Below are 22,253 nucleotides of genomic sequence, written 5' to 3'. Positions count from 1 at the left end.
TGAACTCTCCTTCCATGAGGTTTGACATTTCAAAAATGAAATCTTTCCTTTCTTTAAAGCCCATACCTTCTCTCCCAAGTTAGTACCCTTTCTTGATTCAGCACCCTCATTCCCAAACTATTTTGTGTTTAATAGCTTTGTATTTTTTAAAAATTCATTTATATATTTATATATCAGGCCAAACATCTATTAATCGCTTGCTCTGCCAGGTACTGCTCTATAGATTTAACACAAGTTAAAACAAACAGTACCTGCCCTCAAGGAGCAAACATTTTACTAAATACATTCAATTCATACAATGAATGTATTTATCACTTCCCCAGTTAAAATGAAAATGCTGTCTAAGTTGAGATTGTTTAATTATTTGTTCTTGTGTTCCCCACATGATGTCTCACACATAGTAGGTGCTTAATAAATATATGCTGATTGATTAATACCTCAGGGACCATGCTAAGCCAAAGGCAAAAATGAAACAGACTATTCAATTATCTTTTAAGTGTCCCCCCTCTGTAAAAAACCCAAAATTACTGAGCATTGCATAGCCAGTATCACATCATTGTGAGAATCAGCCAGCCAGGAGCTCTGCGGGCCCTGGAGCCTTGCTTTCTCATGACTCAGACCAATTTGAGAGCGACGATGGCTCTCCCCAGACCCCCGATGAGCTCTGCCACTCACTCATCAAATGTGTTTTTTATAAGACCAGGCACAAACACTTGAAGACCACTTGGGAGCCTAAGCGTTCCCACTCGGCCTCCATAAAGAACCTGCCTCCACCAGATCAGCTTTATCATCCTAGGATGACCAAAATAGGCTGTTCCCCAAACCTCCGTCCTTCTCCCAAGGAAATGCCACAGCAAGTGGAGGCCTGCTCAATGTAATCTCCCAGATCGCCCCGCCAAAAGCTGGGCAGAAAGAGTGAGGGGCCAGAAATATGTTCATTTGCATGAGAAAGGGCCAGGATTGCTTTTATGGGCTAGTCTTGGCTTCTGGCCAAGGGAAAGCCCCAGCGGCCTCAGTAAGGAGGGATCCACTGGGCAAGCCTGAGGACCTTAAACCCCACCTGGAGTCAGAAAAACAAATTTCCGTGGGCTGCCTCAGGGTCTGATTATGCACTTCTTACTCAGCAAAAGTCATAAAGGGTAACAGTGCTCAACGCTTGGAAAACCCGGATTTTCTCTGGCACATATGGGCTGTGCAGCTCTGAACCAGTCACTTCCCTTCTCTGTGCTGTAAACAATAATTTGCAGAAAATGTCCAGCACCATTTTCTGCGGGGAGTCTTCACATGAGAGAATTCCCTATCCAAATAAAATCATAGGAACAGCCCTGGAGGGTGAGAACCAACCTTTCCCATAAATCCCTCACAGCCGTGGATGTTGTTGAATAAATGGTATTGGGCAACGGGTACATTTCATGTTAAAGACTTCTGATTTTATTTTATTTTATTTTATTTTTTGTCACTTAACTTCTCTCTTTTTTTTTTAATAACTTTTTATTGACAGAAACATCTGATTTTAGAATAACAATAATCAGAAAAAGAAAAAAAGCAGGAAAAGTGACCACAATTCCTCTGAACTCCTCTTCTGCTGGGGTTTGGGATCGGGAGCAACAAATCAGGACATGATGTGGCGGTGGGAGAAGGAAGTTTAATCTTACAACGTGAACTTACTTTGTTTTCATTCAGGTTTTACATTGAGAGCATATCGTTTCTGAAGGACAAAACCACTGTGGAGCTCTTTTTTCTGAATGCGAAGGCCTGTGTGCATAAGGTAAGGCCCTCTGCTTGCTGATTTCATTAATTTCATTATGAAAATCCAGGGAATTTTAAATATGGCGGGAAGGGGGTGGATTTCCTACTTATTATTCATCTTCATTCAAAGAAAATCAGGTCGAACCCCATAGTCTTTCTGCTTAAGAGATAGCATTTGCATTAATAAGCGATCGCTCCAAGGTCGAGTGGAAAATGGGACCATCTGGGGTAGAGTAACAAAACATGCCCAATTACCACTATTGTAAAATAGAGTCCCTGTGAATGGCCAGTGAAGTCCCGATGACATATTAAATCAGGCTTGAGAGAATAATTATTATTCATTGAAAACTCAGGCTGGAAGGCTTCTTCCTGGGGGAAAGTCTTCCCTTCTTTACTGTGGTTTGGAGCACTTCTGGTTCTTATTTAAGCTCTTCCCTTGGAAATTTGCAAATACTTAGCCTTAATTTTGTAGGTGTCACACAGTAGGGCGTTCATTCTATAAGCATCAAAGAGGACATCATTTTCCCCCACTTTGTTTTGCAAGAAAAAGAGATTTTCCTGACCTCAGGAGTCTGATTATCAGCCTTTCTCTTAATAGGAATTCTGCCTGCTCAAAGATTCTGAGGGATTAGCAGGTCCCTGAAAATCTGTAGACCAAATACAGAGTTTACAGATTGGGGCCAACACAACTAATGAACTACAATTGACAATTATATAATATTTGGGCACCTATACAGGAGAATACAACCGCCTATTGTGATATTTCCTTCCTGTGGCTGGCTCAGTCCCAATGACAACATCACCCATTCTCTCTTTCCTTCTTTGTTAAATAATTGGTGGGGGTTGGAGGGGAGAGTTAAAAAAAGGTAAAGGAATCAAAGGGGCATTTTTCCTTCTGACATTTACTGGGAGCATCTTAAATCCATTTTTGGGAAAGAGACAGAATGGGATGTTTTTATAAATTTTACTTATAGGTTAAAGAATCAAAGAACTCTGGGGCTCCAGCACTTTCTGATTTAGAGGGTTTCATGAATGTGGGAGAGCTGGCATTTGGGGGAAAGTAAAATTGCAAGCAGGTTAGAATAGTTGAGACTTAATATGTCACTTAATAATCACTTTATAAAAGTTTGTTGATTGATTAAATGTATTTCTTGCATCACGATGCAAAACTTTTTGGGGGCGGGGAGAAGGAAATAAACCTTTGTATAGCACCTACTATGTGCCAGGCATTGTATTAAGCTCTCTACAGATATTTTTTCAAATATTTTCAAATATTATTTCATTTCATCTTGAGGTATTAGGTGCTGTTATGATTCTTAATTTACAGTTGAGGAAATTGAGGCAGAATTTGAGTTGGATTTTTTTTTTTTTAGTGACTTACCCAGTGTTTCATAGTATTTGAAGTAGATAATGAAGTAGAAGACTTTTGAAGTCTTCTTGACTTCATTCAAGTCTTGAAGAAGAAGAAGAATTTTGAAGTAGAAAATAAGTAGAAAGTATTTGAAGTTGAATTTGCAGGATCAGTATTTTATCCTGTTTGATACCTAGCTGCTCTGGGTTATAAATTAATAAATGAAGAATGAAGGAGTATATGAAGAGCTACATGAGAGACTTTCTAATAGCCCCACAATCCATCCCAAGAGAAGTCAGAGAATGCAAGGTCTTTGAAGGCAGGAGAAATTTCATTGTTGTCTCTCTCTTTCTCCATCCTCTGGAGCAGTACCCAGCACGTAGTCTGGACTTCATAAATAGCTTTTGATTGATTGATGATAGCTGGATAAAATAATGCCACAAAAGAGATTTATTTTTGCTTTCTTTTTTCAAAAAGAAGTAATTTTAAGTCCACTGCAAGGAAGGAATATGTCTCTGGAATTTCAAGTACCAGAGTAAATAAGTCTTTCAAGAGCAGATTCCTTGACAACAAGTATGGGTGTCTCATGGACTTGTGGGTGGCTGGCTGGACTTGCAGATGAGTCAACAACTGCCCCCACTGCTCAGAGTTGGAGCTTGTTGACAGGTGCTGATACAACTTTATGGACATTCTTCTAGGCCTCGTATCCTGCCCAGACTCCTAGAAAAGGGTTAATTCTCCCACTGCTCTGCTCTTTCCTTCACTCCCACTAGTCAGCCAAACTACAAGCATTTACCGAGTCCCTACTGGGTGCCAGACCCTGTGCCTTTAGAAGTTGGGATTACAAAGATAAAGGTGGAAAAATCCCCACCTTTGGGGAAGTAACTTTCTAAAGAAGGAAACATCATATGTATATCTGTAGATAACAAAGAAAAGGTGAGCTGGGGGGCGGAGGCACCTTGAGCTGGACAGAGTAAGAAAGGTCTCCCTTGAGATGAATCTCCAAGGAAACCAGTATCCCTGACAAGAAAGCCCCACTTTCACTTAGCTTAAAAAGACCAAGATCTCCCGTTGTATCCAGGGCCATCTCCAGTCGTCTTGATCTGTAGCTGGCCACTGGACCCAGATATAGAGGGGAAAATGAGAAGGTGACCTTGCACCTCACTTAAATTCATTCCATCTTATGGTTTCACCTCCCTAATGTCATGGTCCTCTTAAAGAAGGAAAAACAATAACAATAGTGTCTGGCACTGTTTCTCAGTCTGTCTCCCTATCTCTGTCCCAATCTCTCTCTGTTTCTCTCTCTGTGTCTCCCTATGTCTCTTTCTATCTCTGTCCATGTCTCTGTCTCTTTCTCACTCTCTCTCTGTCTCTGCCTTTCACTATCTTTAATTTACTTCTGAGTATGTGTTCAAGCAAGACAACAAAAGCACTTTGCAAGCTTGGCTTTAGAGGGAGGGAGCAGAGCTGCAATTTTATTGGTAAATGGAACTTCCAGGGAGCATGTGGCTAAAGAGTTCCCCGGGGGACTCTGGGGTCCAGTTCTGCAGTTCTAGGCATCTCAATGAACCGCTGTGTGCTCAAAGCTAAACTATTACCTGCGGAGATGTCAGCTTGCTGGCAGAGGGAGCTTCCTTTTTTCAGGAATGTCCCTGAAATCACAGGTCCAGTCTCTAAAGCATTAAATAAATTGTGTGATTTATATACAGGGGTGTGTGTGTGTGTGTGTGTGAATGTCCTTAGAATGGAAGTTTTGGAAGGAACTAATCAATCCCAAAAGGGACCCCAGGGACTGAGTGAACTTTTTGCACTGCTCTGGCACGATGGGGGAAAGATCAGAAAACCAGGATGGATCCATAGTTTTTCTGAAACCAAAGACTGCTCTCTATCCACTGTCACCATGCTTCCTATCTTTATTATTATCTTCCTCCTCCTCCATCATACATTTTCCACACAGTAGATGATTAATAAAGCCTCTTGGTTCATTTGGATTGAATTATTATTCAGTTGCTTTTTTTTTCAGTCACGTGTGACTGTTGGTGATCTTATTTGGAGTTTTCTTGGCATTTCCTTCTCCAGGTGATTTTACAGATGTGGAGATTGAGGCACACAGGGATAAGTGATTTGCCCAGAGTCACACAGCTAGAAAGTGTTAAGTGTCTGAGACCAGATTTGAACTCGGGTCCTCCTGACTTCAGGGCTGGTGCTCTATCCATTGATAATGGATAAATAATAAAATAATTATTTTATTTATTAATTATTAATTAAAATAATTTTAATAAATTAATAAAAAGTCTTTTATCTATGATTTGTGTAAGCATGTAAAGGGATTCTTCGAATTAGAAAAACAAGCCATCTTCCATCACATCAGCATGTCATTGTAAGTATAGGATGATATGTTATTGACCTTGATACTGCCATTATTATTTCTGCTTAGGGAATAAACTGCAAATGCCATACACTCTGCTGAAGTCCATGTATTACAGGAGGGTTTTGGGAGTTCCACCCAGAATTCAAGAGGTAATGATCAGTTTTTTGACATCAGGGGAGGAAAGGAAGGTGTCAGTTTTCATTTTTGGAGAGCAAAAGAAAAACAGTTTCTCTAATGGATTCTTTGACTAGCAATAAAATGGGACATATGGAAATATCTGAATTTATAATGAAATTGGACATTAAAAAATTGCAAAATATCTTCTTAGTTGAAAATTGTCACAGGACAATTTAACACAGCCACTCTACAGACTTTCTGTCGTGTTTGTACTAATATAGGAGGGTAATTCCAAGAGGAGACACTGTAATCTTATAATATCAAAGAACAGTCTTTGAATATTCCAAATACTGAAATAACTCAGTTCAGTTCCTTACTCTGTGTCAAATATGTTGGCATCAATAGTTGGCCTCCAGGTCAAAGAGACCTTGGATTCAAATCTTACAAGTCACAATTTCTCAATTAATCCAAACTATTTTGATGACTTTGTACAGCCGTGTCACTCAAATCCAATTCACTTGCAAGTCAAGACATTATCCTCCTGAGGTCGTTGGTCTTCTGAGAACAAAGGACAAAGAACAAGACTATAACTTGCACAACAGCTATTAATCTGCTTCAGGAGAGGGAATTTCCTCACCTAGAGTTCATTCTGTCAAATCATGGGTCTAAAAGCAAGAAAATTCACCAGTGTGGTACAGTAAAATTTGGAGTCAGAGAATTTAGATTTTATTTCTAGCTCTTCCTCTCATCATTTGTGAGACTTTAAGCAAGACACATCATCTCTCTCAGCCTCAGTTTCCTCATCTGTAAAGAACCTCAGTTTCCTCATCTGTAAAAGAGAGTTGACCTAGATGACTTCTATATATGATGCTGTGAACTTGCATCTCATATGCAAGCCACTGTGCTAGGTGTTGGGGATACAAAAATAAAACATTCTCTGCCCTCCAAAAGCTTATATTCTCTTAGGAATATACACATACATAAATATAACACAAGATTATTTGAGTAGGATGAAAGCTATTGTAATTGAATAATTGAGAGGATCAGGAAAGCTGTCACAGAGGACATGGCACTTGAACGCAGCTTTGAAGGGTGATGAGAATTCTTGAGAGACAAGAGAAAATCCATTCCAGCAATGGAAAATAAGTTGTAAAAGTGAGGGAGAGAGACAGAAAGACACAGAGACAAGACAGACACAGATGGACAAAGACAAGAGAAGGAAGGAAGAAAGGGAGGGAAGAAGAAGGAAGGGAGGAAGAAAGAGGAAGGGAAGGGAAAAGGAAAGAAGAAAGAAAGAAACAGAAAGGCAGAAAGAAAGACAAAGACAGACAAAAGGAAGGAAGGGAAAGAAAGGGAAGGGAAAGGAAAGGAAGAGGGAAGGGAAGGAAAAAGGAAACAACAAATATTGGAAGAGCTTCTGGAAAACAGGCACACCTAGTTAGTGTCCGATTGCTAGTGCTGAGAATAGGAAAACTGACTATACAAAGGAAATGGAAAGGGAATAAGCATTCATTTAGACTGTACTATGTGCTAAGCATTGTGTCAAATGCTTTACAAATATTAATCCTCACCACAATCTTGAGAGGTAGGTGCTATTAATATTCTCCTTTTTAAGAGAGGTTAATGATTTGACTAAAGTAGCTATTAAGAGCTGGATTTGAACTCAGGCTTTTCTGACTCCAGATGCAATACTCCATCCACTGAAGATACCTACTTGCCTCATAATAGAGAAATACAACTTTATAAGACTTCAGAATTCTATTAACTCAATGATAAATCACAAATTCAAAAGAAAGATGAAATAGCTACCTATCTCTTGTCAGAGAGGCAATTAATTTGAAATCAGTAAGATTCATATATATTTTTGGCAGTATATCATTTTGCCCAGACTATGCATCCATTTATTAAGGGTTTTATTTTTCATTTTTTAAAAATTTTGCTCAGTAGAAAAAGAGGTATAGTAAAAGAGACATTAATAAGAGAGGAAAAAAAACTCCATATAATAAATGGTTTTCCTAGAGCGGAGGTAAAGGCATACAAGGGAGAAATCTAAGTAATTTAAAAATAATATCAATAAACTTTTTTAAAAAGAATTTATGGATATGCGATATTTAACATGCGTTTGACGACAAAGACAGTAATTGACATTGGCTGTAATGTGGGAGATTTAACTGAAGTAAGAAAGAGAAGACAAATTAGTATTAGACTATAGAGGACCTTAAATGAAAGGTTGAGCATTCTGTACTGTATCATATGCAACAGGAAACTATTAAGGAGTAAAATGCTCAATTTGTGGTGGTTGTTCAATTGTGTCCAACTCTTTATGCCCCCTTTGGAGGTTTTATTGGCAAAGGTACTAGAGTGGTTTGCTATTTCCTTTTCCAGCTCATTTTACAAATGAAGAAACCGAGGCAAATAGCATAAAATGAGTTGCCCACAGTCACACAGCTAAGAAGTATCTGAGCCCACATTTGAATTAAGATTTATTCTGATTCCAGGTCTGGTACTTTATCCACTATGCCACCTGGCTGCTCCTAAAATGCTCATATTTATTCATTATTTTAGAACCTGGCTAGAGGATAGTTTTGATGTTGTTAGATCCTGAACTAGAGAAGTGGTCTAGTAAATATTAAAGATACTTTTATATAAGGATGGGACTCCATTGATTGATCCCATCCACTTAAAAATCATTACTGTTTTCAGATAAGAACATTTCTTGATTAAAAATCAGTCAGAGTGACCAGGGCTTGTACACATCCCTCAGTCTTTCAAAGTCATTTGTAGGAGACTTGATTACAGCCCTAAGCAATTTGTATAACAGAAAGACTACATCAAAACCAGATAAAGATTCCCAAAGTCTGGTAGCAGAGCTGAAGGAACTGAGTTTTACACAGAACTGAAATCAGCAGACCCAGGCAGCCAGCAAAAGGATAAACAGAAGATAAGCCCGAGCTGTGGCAAAGAAGAGAGATATTAAGAACTACAAACTACAGGCTGATACCACCAGTCTACCCGTGTGCTCAAGGACAGAGGAAAATTCCAAAAAAAGGTCTGCTTTTTTGCCAGCTCTCTCCCCTGCTGCCTACCTAATCAGAGACTAATTTAATCTACTGTTTGTTACCCAAATATTTTCAGTAGCTTGTATTTGTAATCAGTCAGATAACCTCTGGCTTTGAAAGATGGATGGATGGATGGATGGATGGATAGATAGATAGATAGATAGATCAATAGATGGAAAGGTAGGTAGGTAGAAAAGACAGGCAGACAGACAGACAGACAGATAGATGATATATAGATAGATAGAGGGAGATGTATGGATGGATGGACAGAAAAAGACATTATGAAGAAAAATAAGAATTGACTGGTAAGGAATATTGATGATAATTCCATAGAGAAATCATTAGCATTAAAGGGGATCAGGAAAGACTTTTTGTAGCAGTAGGATTTAAACTAAAACAGGAAGAAAACAAGGGAAGCTGAATAGTAGAGATGAGAAGGGTGAAAATTCCAGGCATGAGAGATAGCCAGTGAAGATGTCGAATTGAAAGATGGAGTGTATTGTCTCAAGGAACAGCAAGGAGGTCTGTGTCACTGTGTAATAGAGTACATGAAGAAGAGCAAGATATATGAAAACTGGAAAAGTAGAAAGGCGCCAGGTTATAAAGAGTTTTGAATCCCAAACAAAACAATTTCTATTTGATCCTGGAGATGAGAGGGAGACATTTAAATGGAGGATAATGGACTTGAGAAAGATCATTTTGACAGCTTAATGGAGGATGGTTGGAGTGGGGAAATATTTGGAGTGAGGAGACCCACCAGAAGGATACTGGAATAATCTAGATGTGAGATGATGAGAGGTCTTCAATGGGGTTGAGCACCATGAGAGAAGAGAAGAAGGTCTATGAGGGAGATCGTTTGAAGGTAGAAATGACAATACTTGACATCTGGGGGAAGAGGGAATGAAAAAAAAATTAAAGAGCTGAGGATGACCCTGATGCTTATAAATCTGGGTGACTGAGGGGATGATGGTGCTCTGAAGATTAATAGAGAATTAGAATGGAGAAAGGGGTTTGGGCTTTGCCCAGAAGTACTCAGAGTACTATATAACTGTGATTATAATTGCTACCTGCAAAAATCACACTCATAATCTGCACATTTATAGTGCTTAAGATTCACAGAATGCTTTCCCCACAATCCTTTAAAGGTATACAATGCAAGTATTTTCATAGCCAATTTTACAGGTGAGGAAAATAAATCGAGTTGACTGTGGCGATAACAACTAACAAGTGTCAGAGCCTTCATGAAGCCCAAAGTCTGTTCCAGCATTAGCAATGTAGGAAGGTTGCATATGATAGAACATAGAGCTGACACCCAGTGTCAAAATCTTTGTTCTGCCAGGAAGAGGAAAGGAATAAGCATTTAAATAGTACCTACTGTCTGCCAGACACTGTTCTAAGGGCTTTTAAAAAATAGCATTTCATTTTGTCATATAGGACTAGCTGGGCTTGGGATAGCACCAATAAATTCTGCTCTTTTGGTATTCTTTTAAAAGTACAAGAACTGAGTGATATTCTTATAATCACATGTTTGTGGATTAGACATAATGAATGTCTCTCAGCTTTCATTTATCTGAGCACTGCTTTTCCACATCAAGTACAACCTTTGGTAATGAGCTATTTTTTCTTCCAAACAAAATAGGAACCAAAAAACACACAAACATGAAAAACGAACAAGTGTATGGGGGAGGCCTTATGTTTATGTTTAGGTAGTAAAAGGCAGGGGGAAGATTTTTGTGGGGCAGATATTTTCTTAGTCTTGGCAAGAAACTTGGCAAACATTTCTTTCTTTTTTTTAAAAAAAAAAGCATTTTAATTATTTTACTGACTTTCAGAAAGTCTATTTTAGTGATTATTTTTTCTTCTCAAGAGTATCTTATTTTTCCAAACACCTTAAGATTTCAATATTTCATTTTTGTAAGATTTTGTGTTCCAAAGTTTTTCTCTTTCCCTCTTTTACTTTTCCCTTCCCCATGACAATAATAGGTTATACATGTACAATTCTTTTAAACATATTTCCATATTTCTCATGTTGTGAAAGAAAAATCATGCCAAAGGGAAAAAACCATAGATGACTAAAAGCAAACTAACAAAAAAGAAAAAGATGAAAATATTATGTTTTGATTCACATTCAGTCTCCATAGTTCTCTCTCTGCAGACTCATGATATTTTCTATCCTGAGTCTTTTGAAATTATCTTGGATTGCTGAATTGCTGAGAACAGCTAAGTCTGTCATCATTGATTGTCCTACAATGTTGCTTTTACTGTATACAATGTTCCCCTGGTTCTGCTCACTTCACTCAGCATCAGTTCATATAAGTCTTTCCAGGCTTTTCTGAAATCAGCCTGCTTATCATTTCTTATACAACAATAATATTCCATAATATACATATACTATAACTTATAGAGCCATTATCCAACTGATGGGCATCCACTCAATTTTCAATTCCTTGCCACTACAAAAACAGCTCCTACAAATATTCTGGCACTTATGGGTTCTCTTCCCTCTTCTATGATTTGTTTGGGATACAGGTCCAATAGCAACACTGATGATTCAAAAGGATATGCACAGTTTTATAGTACTTTGGGCATAGTTCCAAATTTCTCTCCATAATGGTTGGACCATTTCACAACTCCACCAACAATGTATTAGTGTCCCAGCTTTCCAACATCCCCTCCAGCATTTATTCTTTTCTCTTGCTCTCATTTTAGCCAATCTGAGAGGTATGAAGTGGTACTTCAGAGTTGTTTTTATTTTCATTTCTCAAATCAATAGTGATTTAGAGCATTTTTTTCATATGGCTTTAATATCTTTATCTGAAAATGTCTGTTTGTATCCTTTGACCCTTTTATCAACTGGAGAATGACCTGAATTCTTGTAAATTTGACTCAGTTCTCTCTATATTTTTAAAAATGAGGCCTTTATCAGAGACACTAGCTGTAGAAATTCCGATATTTCTTCTTCCCTTCTAATCTTGGCTGCATTTGTTTTGTTTGTGTGAAGCCTTTTTAATTTAATGAAGTCAAAATCATCCATTTTGCATTTAAAATGTTCTTTAGTTTTTCTTAGGCCGTAAATTCCTCCCTTCTCTAAAGAATCCAATAAAAAAGCTATCCTTTGCTCTCCTAATTTGTTTATAGTTTCTCCCTTTATGTCAAAATCATGAACCCGTCTTGACCTTAATCTTAGTATACACTGTGAGATATTGGTCATTGCCAACTTTCTGCCATACTATTTTACTATTTTCCAAATAATTTTTGTCAAATAGTGAGTTCTTATCCCAGAAGCTGTAGTCTTTAGATTTATTAAACTGGAGATTGTTATAGTCATTGTTATAGTCTATAGACATAGACAGTGTCCTGTGTGCTTTATCCATTCACTTGATACCAATTGATGCATTATTGACACCAATTTCTAATGCAAAATTTCTGAAGACAGCTAGTGAGTACCAAGGATACATTCAACCATCTCAGAGCTCCACAGACTTTTAGCAACCTAGAATCTTGGACTGTTAGACTTAAAAGAAAGTGGGTAGTCCATCTCTTCTGCAACATTCCCATTTTTATATCTAGCAGGGAACCAAATTGATTTGCCCAAAACCACATAGATGATGAGCAACAAAGTTGAGAGTTCTTATGATGATGTTTGCTACTGATTCCCCCTAAATATAGACTACTATGGTAGATGTCCAGTTTTTTCCTTACATGAAAGAAAACACCCTGGTTGAACCCTAGTGAACAGATCTACATATGCCCTCCTGTACCATCTGACCCTCACTCTACCCCATTGTTGTGTTGTTCTTCATGACCTCACTTGGGTCTTTGTTGGCAAATCACTCCAGTATCTTTCTCCAGATCATTTTATAGATGAGGAAAGTACAGATTGACTTGCCCAGAGTCACACAGCTGATGTTTGAAGTTGAATTTGAACCCACCTGGTCTTCCCAACTCCAGGCCCCAACCTTCTATCCACTCCACTACCTCGCTGCCTCCACTCTCTCCCACTAATAAATAATTGAAATGGATTTTAATGCAAACTTTTGTCAGCTTTCCTATCTGCCAAATGAAAACTCGAGATTAAAGAGTTAACTTTGTGGGGTAGGGGCAATAGTCTTTTGGGCTGGGTTAGATCTTGCCTCAGGACTAAACCAAAGTACACACTTAACTTTTTAAAGAAAGCATTATGTTCATTTTGTCTTGTACTGAACTGTTGATCTGGGTTCCTAGGCAGCAACTTTGTTCCGGGTTCAGTATAAATAAAGAACAAATCAAGATGGGAAAGAACATGTTTCTATTGTAACCAACTTTCTAATTACTCTCCCTTTTCTCACCAAATAGTCCTAATATTCTTGTTCTTTGAGATAAGAAGGAAACAGTAGACCCATTTATCAGTAAGCCTATTATAAAGCAACAGATTTATTATTATTCAGTTGGCATTTGTGTATGTGTGAATGTGTGTGTGTTTCACACCTTAGTACACCATTTCTTGACCAGAGACCTTATTTGGCCTGTTCTTTCAGCAGCCCACAAAGCAAAGCAGCTCTCACCACACTGACATGATGCTGTATAGCATATTGCCCTTTATGCCATTTTAGGGAATGAACTCGGTAACGAGGCCATCACAGAACTCCCTTATCAAACCAGTCTATCTTCCCCCTTCATAGTATGGACATAACCTTGACTTCTCAAAGGCTATTTCAGTGGAGCATAAGCTCAGGAAGGTTTTACTCTGGTGGAAAAGCTTACAATATAGCAGGGCAGACTGGTGTTGCTAGTCCAGAACTAGCCAGACTGAATTTGGAAAGGTGTATCAACAGAATGGCCATGAGGTAATGGATTCCTTGCACCATGGTGAGATGGAGCTTTTTTTCAGTGCACTCAATCTAAACCAGTGTCTATAGAGATGAAATAAAGAGTGCCAAATTGGCTTATTTAGCTAATGAAAAGCTCTGCAGTTGAGAGTAATTGATTGGTTTACTTTTTACCTACTTACATCAATTAAATTTACTCAGGTCCTGAATTCCTCAAGAAATCTGGTCTTAATGGAGTGTTGGCCCTGAAAATGCATCTTTTTTATGTCACTGAAACCAAGTTGCAACATAATAAACTGACAAGAAAGCATATGGAGCATATAAAACTAGGGCTGGAAATATACTGCAAAAAAAAAAAAAAAAAAAAAAAAAAAAAAAAAGAGAGAATTATTTTAAAAATTGACAATCAGCTTTGTCTAAATAATGGCCAGAGAAATCTAAACTCTTAAAAGTCCAAGTTTATTTTATGATTACTACCCTAAAGGGAACTGCATATAAATAAAAGAACAAAAGTATCTTTAATTCCTCTACTGTTTGCAAACAGACCCGATGGTCCTGAAACTTCATATTAGTGCATAGTTTTAACCCTTCCTCATCCAAACTGTCCCAACAAAATACTTACCAGCCAAAATACAGTTAATAAAGGGGGAAATGGAGGAGAATCGGGATCATAACATCTATCTATTGGGAAAATCTTTTGACATCATCTGTTGTAAGCTCCTCCAATATGAAATCTATGTGGTACACTGGATAGAGCCTGGAAGAGCTAAGTTCAAATCTAGCCTATGACACTTACTAGCTGTGTGAATTTGGACAATTCACAACTTCTATTTGCCTCAGTTTCTTCATCTGCAACATGGGGATAATAATAGGGACCAAACTCCCAGAGTTGTTGCAGAAGATCAAATAAGCTAATAAGTGCAGTTTACATACTAAATACTAAATAAATGTTGACTAGTAAGTTCCTTATTCACATCCAGTCCATGACATTTACTAGCTATGTGACCTTGGACAATTCGCAACTTCTATTTGCCTCAGTTTCCTCATCTGCAAAATGGGGATAATAATAGGACCTAACTCTCAGAGTTGTTGCAGAAGATCAAATAAGCTAATAAGTATAGTTTACATAGGAAGTACTAAATAAATGTTGACTATTATTATTAAATTGTAAGCTCTTGAGGACAAAGAACTGTCTTTTGATTCTTTTTGTATCCCCAGTGCTTAGCACAGTGCCTGACAGAGAGTAAAGCTTAATATTTATTGATCGATTTGGTCTAAGCCAAGCCTTTCCAGATGAAATCCAAAGAGGAGAATTTCCCCCAAGCACACATTGGCTGAATGACTATTAAAGGCATGAATGATCCAAAGACTGGTGAATTACCTCTTGAATCACCAAAAGTTGGCTATTTGTGGAAGCAGCTGGGGCATGCATACCACTGAACAACTGTGCCCTTCGCCAAGCAAGCCACTTGACATTAAAAGAAAGAGAAGGGATTTAAAATCTTATATTCTATGCTCTTAATACATAAAGACTAGAAAAATGTTTGGATACCTTCTCCCAAAGCAGTTATATATAATGATCCATGGGCTGTTTTTGAAATACAAAAAAGGAAACAAAACAAAACAAAACAAAATTCCCTTTGGAGGCTGTGTTTTTGATATGTTGAGTGACATGCGTTTGCCCTCCATCTGTTTTACCAGACCCTAGAGAAAAGACTACCTTTTACCAGCCCCTAGAGAAAAGACTACATAGTTCTCTGGCCAGCAAATTCTATTGAGTTAAAAAAATCATTCATGGCAACTGATGCTAAGTGAGATGAACAGAACCAGGAGATCATTGTACATGGCAACAACAATACTGTATGAGAATCAATTCTGATGCAAGTGGCTATCTTTGGCAATGAGAGGATCCAAATCAGTTTCAATTGATCAGTGATGAACAGAACCAGCTATACCCAGAGAAAGAACACTGAGAAATGAGTGTGGACCACAACATAGCATTTACACTCTTTCTGTTGTTATTTGCTTGCATTTTTGTCTTTTCTTCCCAGATTATTTTTATCTTCTTTCTAAATCTGATTTTTCTCGTGTAGCAAGACAACTGTATAAATAAATATACATTAAAAAAATCATTCATGGCAATTGTTCTAGAAATATTCGGTACCATATAACAAGGAGACACTGGCTGATACAGTCAGTAAATCTAGACCTTGGGTAACTTGACAAAGGTTTTGTGCTTGGTGCTTCATTATCTGAAGAAGTTATTATTCTCTCCAATGGATTTCAAGGCCCTGGCAATACAACGGCCATAAACCTGAATTGGTGGGCAACAAGATCTAGCAGAAAAACCGTGAGCTGGGATGCTTGCTGACACAACTGGCAGTTAGAGACTAGTGTTTGCTAAGTGAAGTCACTGACCCCAGATGCTAGTTTGCCTCTGAAGCTGGGCCAGTTAGGGACCAATAAAGAAATCTGATATTCTGCACTTTGAAGAGCTCTTAAAGGCTTTATAATTGCCAGTTTACTTTGACTTAGGGCCTTTCCCTTTTCTTTGCATTCAAAAGTTGGAGACAAGTGTATCCCAAGCCACTACTTGGAAAAACAAAGAAAATATTTTGTAATAATAACAGTGATGAAGATGATGGTAGTCAAGGCAACTGGTGGAATAATGAGTAGAGGGCAGAACATAGAGTCCAGAAAGATTGAGTTGAAATCCAGCCTCAGACTAGTTATATGACATTGGACAAGTCACTTTAACCTGTGTTTTCTTCAGTTTCCTCAGTTATCAAAAGAGAATAATAATAGTATTTACCTAATAGGGTTGTTATAAAAATCAAATGAGATATTTATAGAAGAAGTGCTTAGCATAGTGCCCACAGTAGATGCTATATAAATGCTTATCATTTCCTTTCCTTCTAATAATAGCCAGCATTTATATAGGGCTTTAAAGTTTGCAAACTGCTTTATAAATATTATCACACTTGGTCCTCACAGCAACCATGGGAGGTAGGTGCTAATATTATCTCTATTTTACAGAAGAAGAAACTGGAGGTCATCTATATTATTACAGAGCACTTTTATTCCAATGGATCTAGGAACTGTCACATATGAGATCTCCATTGACCTCACCATATATCTCTGCAAAAGAGACTGTCGGGGTTCTCCCCATTTTAGAAACAGAGGTCCATAGAAATTAAATATTTATCCAAAGTCCTTGGTAAATAAATGATGATACAGATTGGCACTGGTAACAATATAGTCGCCCAAATGGTCACTACTTTGTTGAGAACTGTTGAAATCCAAGATGATGTGGAAAGTAAATGTGTGTGGAATAGCCCACTAAATTTGCTTCCTCAAAGCAAATGGGATGATTTCACTGTCGTTATCTCAAACATTATCGGTATGTCTAACAGAGAGTGAGCTCTAGATTTAACCCAATAGTAATAAGAGGAACATCCATTACATAGCATTTTAAAGGTTTAGAAGGGAAATATTATCCCCATTTTACAGATGAGGAAACTGAGCCTTAGTAAAATGAAGCAATATGCCCAGAGTCTTAGACATAGACAGATTACACAGAGTGAGGAGTCCAGCACAAGTCCCCTAAGCTTTCAAGCATTCTTTGGGCTACACTGTACCAGCTTCCCATCAAAATCACTCTAGTAAATATTTGGAGAAAGAGCAGGGACCCAACCTCCACTTTCATCTGGATATACAAAATCATAAATCTCAGTGACTTAGAAATCAATGAACTTGGATAACGTGGCTCTACAGAACATTTTCCCAATTGGTTTTACAAATTAAATTTGTAGTATTATGAGTAATGGGGCAAATATTGATATCCCTAGGGAATGAAATCTTGTCTTTTCAAAGAAGAATAGCAAAGGGACTGGCAAGATAAATTTACATTGTTCTAAGCCTTAAAAAGCCCATCCACAATAAGTGCCTCCATCTTATCTTCTCTCACTCTTTCTCCTAGTCTGATTTCTGATCTTATCACTCCCCTGAAACTTAATGATATCTTTCACTCCAATTCTTTGGAGCTCTTCACTGGTTTTATGTTACAGCCTGCTCACACCCACCAGGAAGGAGTCTCCATTGCCTCCTCTTTAACGTTCATTTTTTTAACTGTTCTGAGACTTTTTGATCCTATGTCTGTCCAGAGGACCTCATTTCATATTCATTCCAACTTGTAAAGGCAGTTTGACTTAGGGGACAGAGTGCTGAGATTGAAGTCAGGAAAGCCTGGATTTCAGTCCCAACTCTGACTCTATTAACTCTGTGATTCTGAATAAATCCCTTAACCTTTCATTTTTCTCCAATGTGGAGCAATGGAAAGTGGGACGAGGGAAGAGAACAAATAATAATTCAGTGTTCATATTCCAGGCACTATGTAAAGTGACTTTTTTTTTTTTTTTTGGACTTACAAATGTTATCACCTTGATCATCACAACAATCCATTGGGGTGAATGCTCTTAATAGCCCCATTTTACAGCTGAGGAAATTGAGGCAGATAGAGGTTAAATGACATACAACTAGTAAATGTGAGAAGCTGTATTTGAATTCAGATTTTCCAAGTCTAGGCTCGACACTCTATCCACCCTGCTACCTGGCTGATCTTAGGTTCAAAGCCCTGTTGTGCCATATTACTACTTTTGTGCCCTATAACTCAGTTTTCTTTCTTTCTTTTTTTTTTATTTAATAGCCTTTTATTTACAGGATATATACATGGTAACTTTACAGCATTAACAATTGCCAAACCTCTTGTTCCAATTTTTCACCTCTTACCCCCCCACCCCCTCCCCTAGATGGCAGGATGACCAGTAGATGTTAAATATATTAAAATATAAATTAGATACACAATAAGTATACATGACCAAAATGTTATTTTGCTGTACAAAAAGAATCAGACTCTGAAATATTGTACAATTAGCTTGTGAAGGAAATCAAAAACGCAGGTGTGCATAAATATAGGGATTGGGAATTCAATGTAATGGTTTTTAGTCATCTCCCAGAGTTCTTTTTCTGGGCATAGCTAGTTCAGTTCATTACTGCTCCATTAGAAATGATTTGGTTGATCTCGTTGCTGAGGATGGCCTGATCCATCAGAACTGGTCATCATCTAGTATTGTTGTTGAAGTATATAATGATCTCCTGGTCCTGCTCATTTCACTCAGCATCAGTTCGTGTAAGTCTCTCCAGGCCTTTCTGAAATCATCCTGTTGGTCATTTCTTACAGAACAGTAATATTCCATAATTTTCATATACCACAATTTATTCAGCCATTCTCCAACTGATGGACATCCATTCAGTTTCCAGTTTCTAGCCACTACAAAAAGGGCTGCCACAAACATTCGTGCACATACAGGTCCCTTTCCCTTCTTTATAATCTCTTTGGGATATAATCCCAGTAGTAACACTGCTGGATCAAAGGGTATGCACAGTTTGATAACTTTTTGAGCATAGTTCCAAACTACTCTCCAAAATGGTTGGATTCGTTCACAACTCCACCAACAATGCCAATGTCCCAGTTTTCCCACATCCCCTCCAACAATCATCATTATTTTTTCCTGTCATCTTAGCCAATCTGACAGGTGTGTAGTGGTATCTTAGAGTTGTCTTAATTTGCATTTCTCTGATTAATAATGACTTGGAGCATCTTTTCATATGACTAGAAATAGTTTCAATTTCTTCATCTGAGAATTGTCTGTTCATATCCTTTGACCATTTTTCAATTGGAGAATGGCTTGATTTTTTATAAATTAGTTAATTCTCTATATATTTTGGAAATGAGGCCTTTATCAGAACCTTTGACTGTAAAAATATTTTCCCAGTTTATTGCTTCCCTTCTAATCTTGTCTGCATTAGTTTTGTTTGTACAAAAACTTTTCAGTTTGGTATAATCGAAATTTTCTATTTTGTGATCAGTAATGATCTCTAGTTCTGCTTTGGTCATAAAGACCTTCCCCTTCCACAGGTCTGAGAGGTAAACTATCCTGTGTTCCTCTAATTTATTAATAATTTCATTCTTTATGCCTAGGTCATGAACCCATTTTGACCTTATCTTGGTGTAACACGGTGTTAAGTATGGATCAATGCCTAGTATAACTCAGTTTTCTAATTTGTTAAATGAAGCAATTGAAATGGAAGACCTTAGAATTACCTCTGCGCATTAAATCTAGGCTCCTATAGTTCTCTGATCATAGATAAGTTGTCTTCTGCATGGATGGGTCATGGAGATAGTTCCTATAATAGGAGTTCTTAGGGGTGTCTTCCATACAGTGAAAAGCCAATCAATTTCAGTATTCTAGTAGCAGAAAGATCCTCCAGAGATAAACTCATTAGTTTCTAGCTTTTTTTAATGGGATGCTAAAACAGCTGCAAATGAAAGCTATTATAGGTAGATTAAGAAAATCGGTTGTAAGCTTCCAGAGGATAGGGGTTGTCTTCTCTCTCTTTTTATATCCCTAACACTTAGCACAGTGCCTGTCACATAGTAAATATTTAATAAATGTTAATTGTTAAAAGAAAAATTAGCCGTTTCTGATAAAGACTATCTAGATGTCAATATCAACTGGTTTTAACTTCCTCAGGAAATATATGGTATCTATGAGCTCACAATAGCGTCATTCTTGAAGCATAGAATTAGTCCATCAGGTAGCATTTAATAAGTAACTACAATGTGACAGATACTGTTTGAGGAGATACAGAGAATGAAACAATCTCTACTCCCAAGGAGCATGCGTTCCAGAGTAAAAGCAAAGTAGTTCAGAACCAGCCATGCTGGGAGGGAGAGCAGAAGTAGGAGGGGAAAGGAGAAAGAAAAAGGAGTGGGGACAGATAGAATGTAAGATACAACTAAGAGGGGAAAAAAAGAAAAGGGAGAGAGGGCTGATAGGAGGCAGGACAGATTGAGGGAGATGGGGATCAGAAGCAAAAAGAGAAAAAAGTATAAACGGGATGGAATAGGATGGAAGGAAATACACAGTAATCAAAACTCTGAATTTGAATGGGATGAACTTTCCCATAAAACCGAAATAAGTAGCAGAGTAGGTTAAAAATCAGGATCCTATAATATATTGTTTACAAGCTATATATTTGAAGCAAAGAAACATATCCAGAGTAAACATAAAAGGCTGATTATGCTTCAACTGAAAAAAAAAAAGTCAGCCATTCTGATCTCAAAGCAAAAAGAAAAATAAATCTCATTAAAAGGGATAAAGAATGAAACTATATCTTGCTAAAAGGAACCATAGAAAATGAATTAATATTAATATTAAACATATATGCACCAAGTGGTATAGCAGCCAAATTCTTAGAGAACTTGAGTTATAGGAAGAAACAGATGCCAAAATTATGCTAATGGAAAATATCAAGCTCCCCCTCTCAGAACTAAACAAATCTAATCACAAAATCAACAAAGTTAAAGAAGTGAGTGAGTTACTAGGTCACTGGAGAAAACTGAAAGGAATAGACCTTTTTCTCAATGGTACATGTTACTTACACAAAAATTGTCCATGTATTAGGGCACAAAAACAATCAAATGCAGAAAAATAGAAATATTAAATGATTCCTTTTCAAATCATGATGCAATAAAAATTATGTGTAATAAAGGGCCATGAAAAGATAATTAAAATTAATTGGAAAATAAATAATCTAAGCCTAAAGAATGAATGGGTCAAACAACAAATCATGGAAGCAATAATTTCATTGACGAGAATGGCAATAATGAGACAAGACAACACATCAGAATTTTTGAGATGTGTCCAAAGCAGTTCTCAATGGAAATTTTATATTTCCAAATGCTTATTTGAATAAAATAGAGAAAGTAGATCAATGAATTGAGCATGCAACTGGAAAAAAAAAACTAGAAAATGAACAAATTTCAAAATTCCCAAATTAAAAATTTTGAAATTTAAAGGAGAGATTATAAAATTGAAATTTAAGAAACCTGTTGAACTAATAAATAAAATTCAGGACTGGTTTTGTGAAAACAAAACAAAACAAAATAGATAAATTTTTGGTCAATTTGATTTAAAAAAGAAGAAAACCAAATTATCAGTATTAAAAATTAAAAAGGTAAATTCACCACCAGTGAAGAGGAACTTAAAGTAATAATTAGGAGTTTTTTGCCCAATTGTATGCCAATAATTTTGACAGTCTTAAGTGAGAGATGAATATTTACAAATATATAAATTTCCCTTAACAGAAAAAAATAAACTATTAACCCATTTTAGAAAAAGAAATTGAACAAGCCATTAATGAGTTCCCTAAAAAAAATTTTCCAGAGCCACCAAACATTTATTCTACCAAATATTTAAAGACCAATTAGTTCCAATACTATATAAACTATTTGGAAAAATAGGTGGAGTCCTATCAGATTCCCTTTATGACACAAATAGGGTACCTAAAGTAGGAAGAGCCAAAAAAGAAAAAGTGAATTATAGACCTATTTCCTTAATGAATATTGATGGAAAAATATTTAATAAAATATTAACAAATAGATTACAATTTATTACTAGGTTAATGTACTGTGACCAGGTGAGTTTTGTACCAAGATTTGAAAGGATAGTTCAAGATTAGTAAAACTATCTTCAGAATTGACTATATCAATAACAAAACTGATGTATGCAGAAAAAGGTTTCGACAAAAACAAAACAAAAAAGTTTTCAGTGAATATAGGAATAAATGATGTTTATCTTAAGATGATAAGCAGTATCTATGATCTGAAATCATTAGCAAGCATTATATGTAATGGAAATAAGCCTCCCCAGTAAGATCAGGGTTAAACAAATGCT

At 37.0% G+C, this 22,253-nt stretch overlaps 1 protein-coding gene across 4 annotated transcripts in view; it reads left to right on the top strand.

The window, feature by feature from the left end:
• The window catches only part of FRMD4B (FERM domain containing 4B), a 341,019-nt gene that overhangs the window by 226,054 nt on the left and 92,712 nt on the right, over positions 1-22,253 (top strand). For all 4 annotated transcript variants that reach the window (XM_031953872.1, XM_031953849.1, XM_031953859.1 and 1 more), the window contains one exon: positions 1,684-1,768. In XM_031953872.1, the coding sequence (XP_031809732.1) occupies positions 1,684-1,768 (85 nt within the window). The remainder of the gene's footprint in view (positions 1-1,683; positions 1,769-22,253) is intronic.

The sequence above is a fragment of the Sarcophilus harrisii genome, chromosome 1 (genome assembly GCF_902635505.1).
Source record: "Sarcophilus harrisii chromosome 1, mSarHar1.11, whole genome shotgun sequence".
NCBI lineage: Eukaryota > Metazoa > Chordata > Mammalia > Dasyuromorphia > Dasyuridae > Sarcophilus > Sarcophilus harrisii.
The sequence above is the reverse complement of the archived record's forward strand: the minus strand, read 5'-3'. Positions and strand labels throughout refer to the sequence as shown.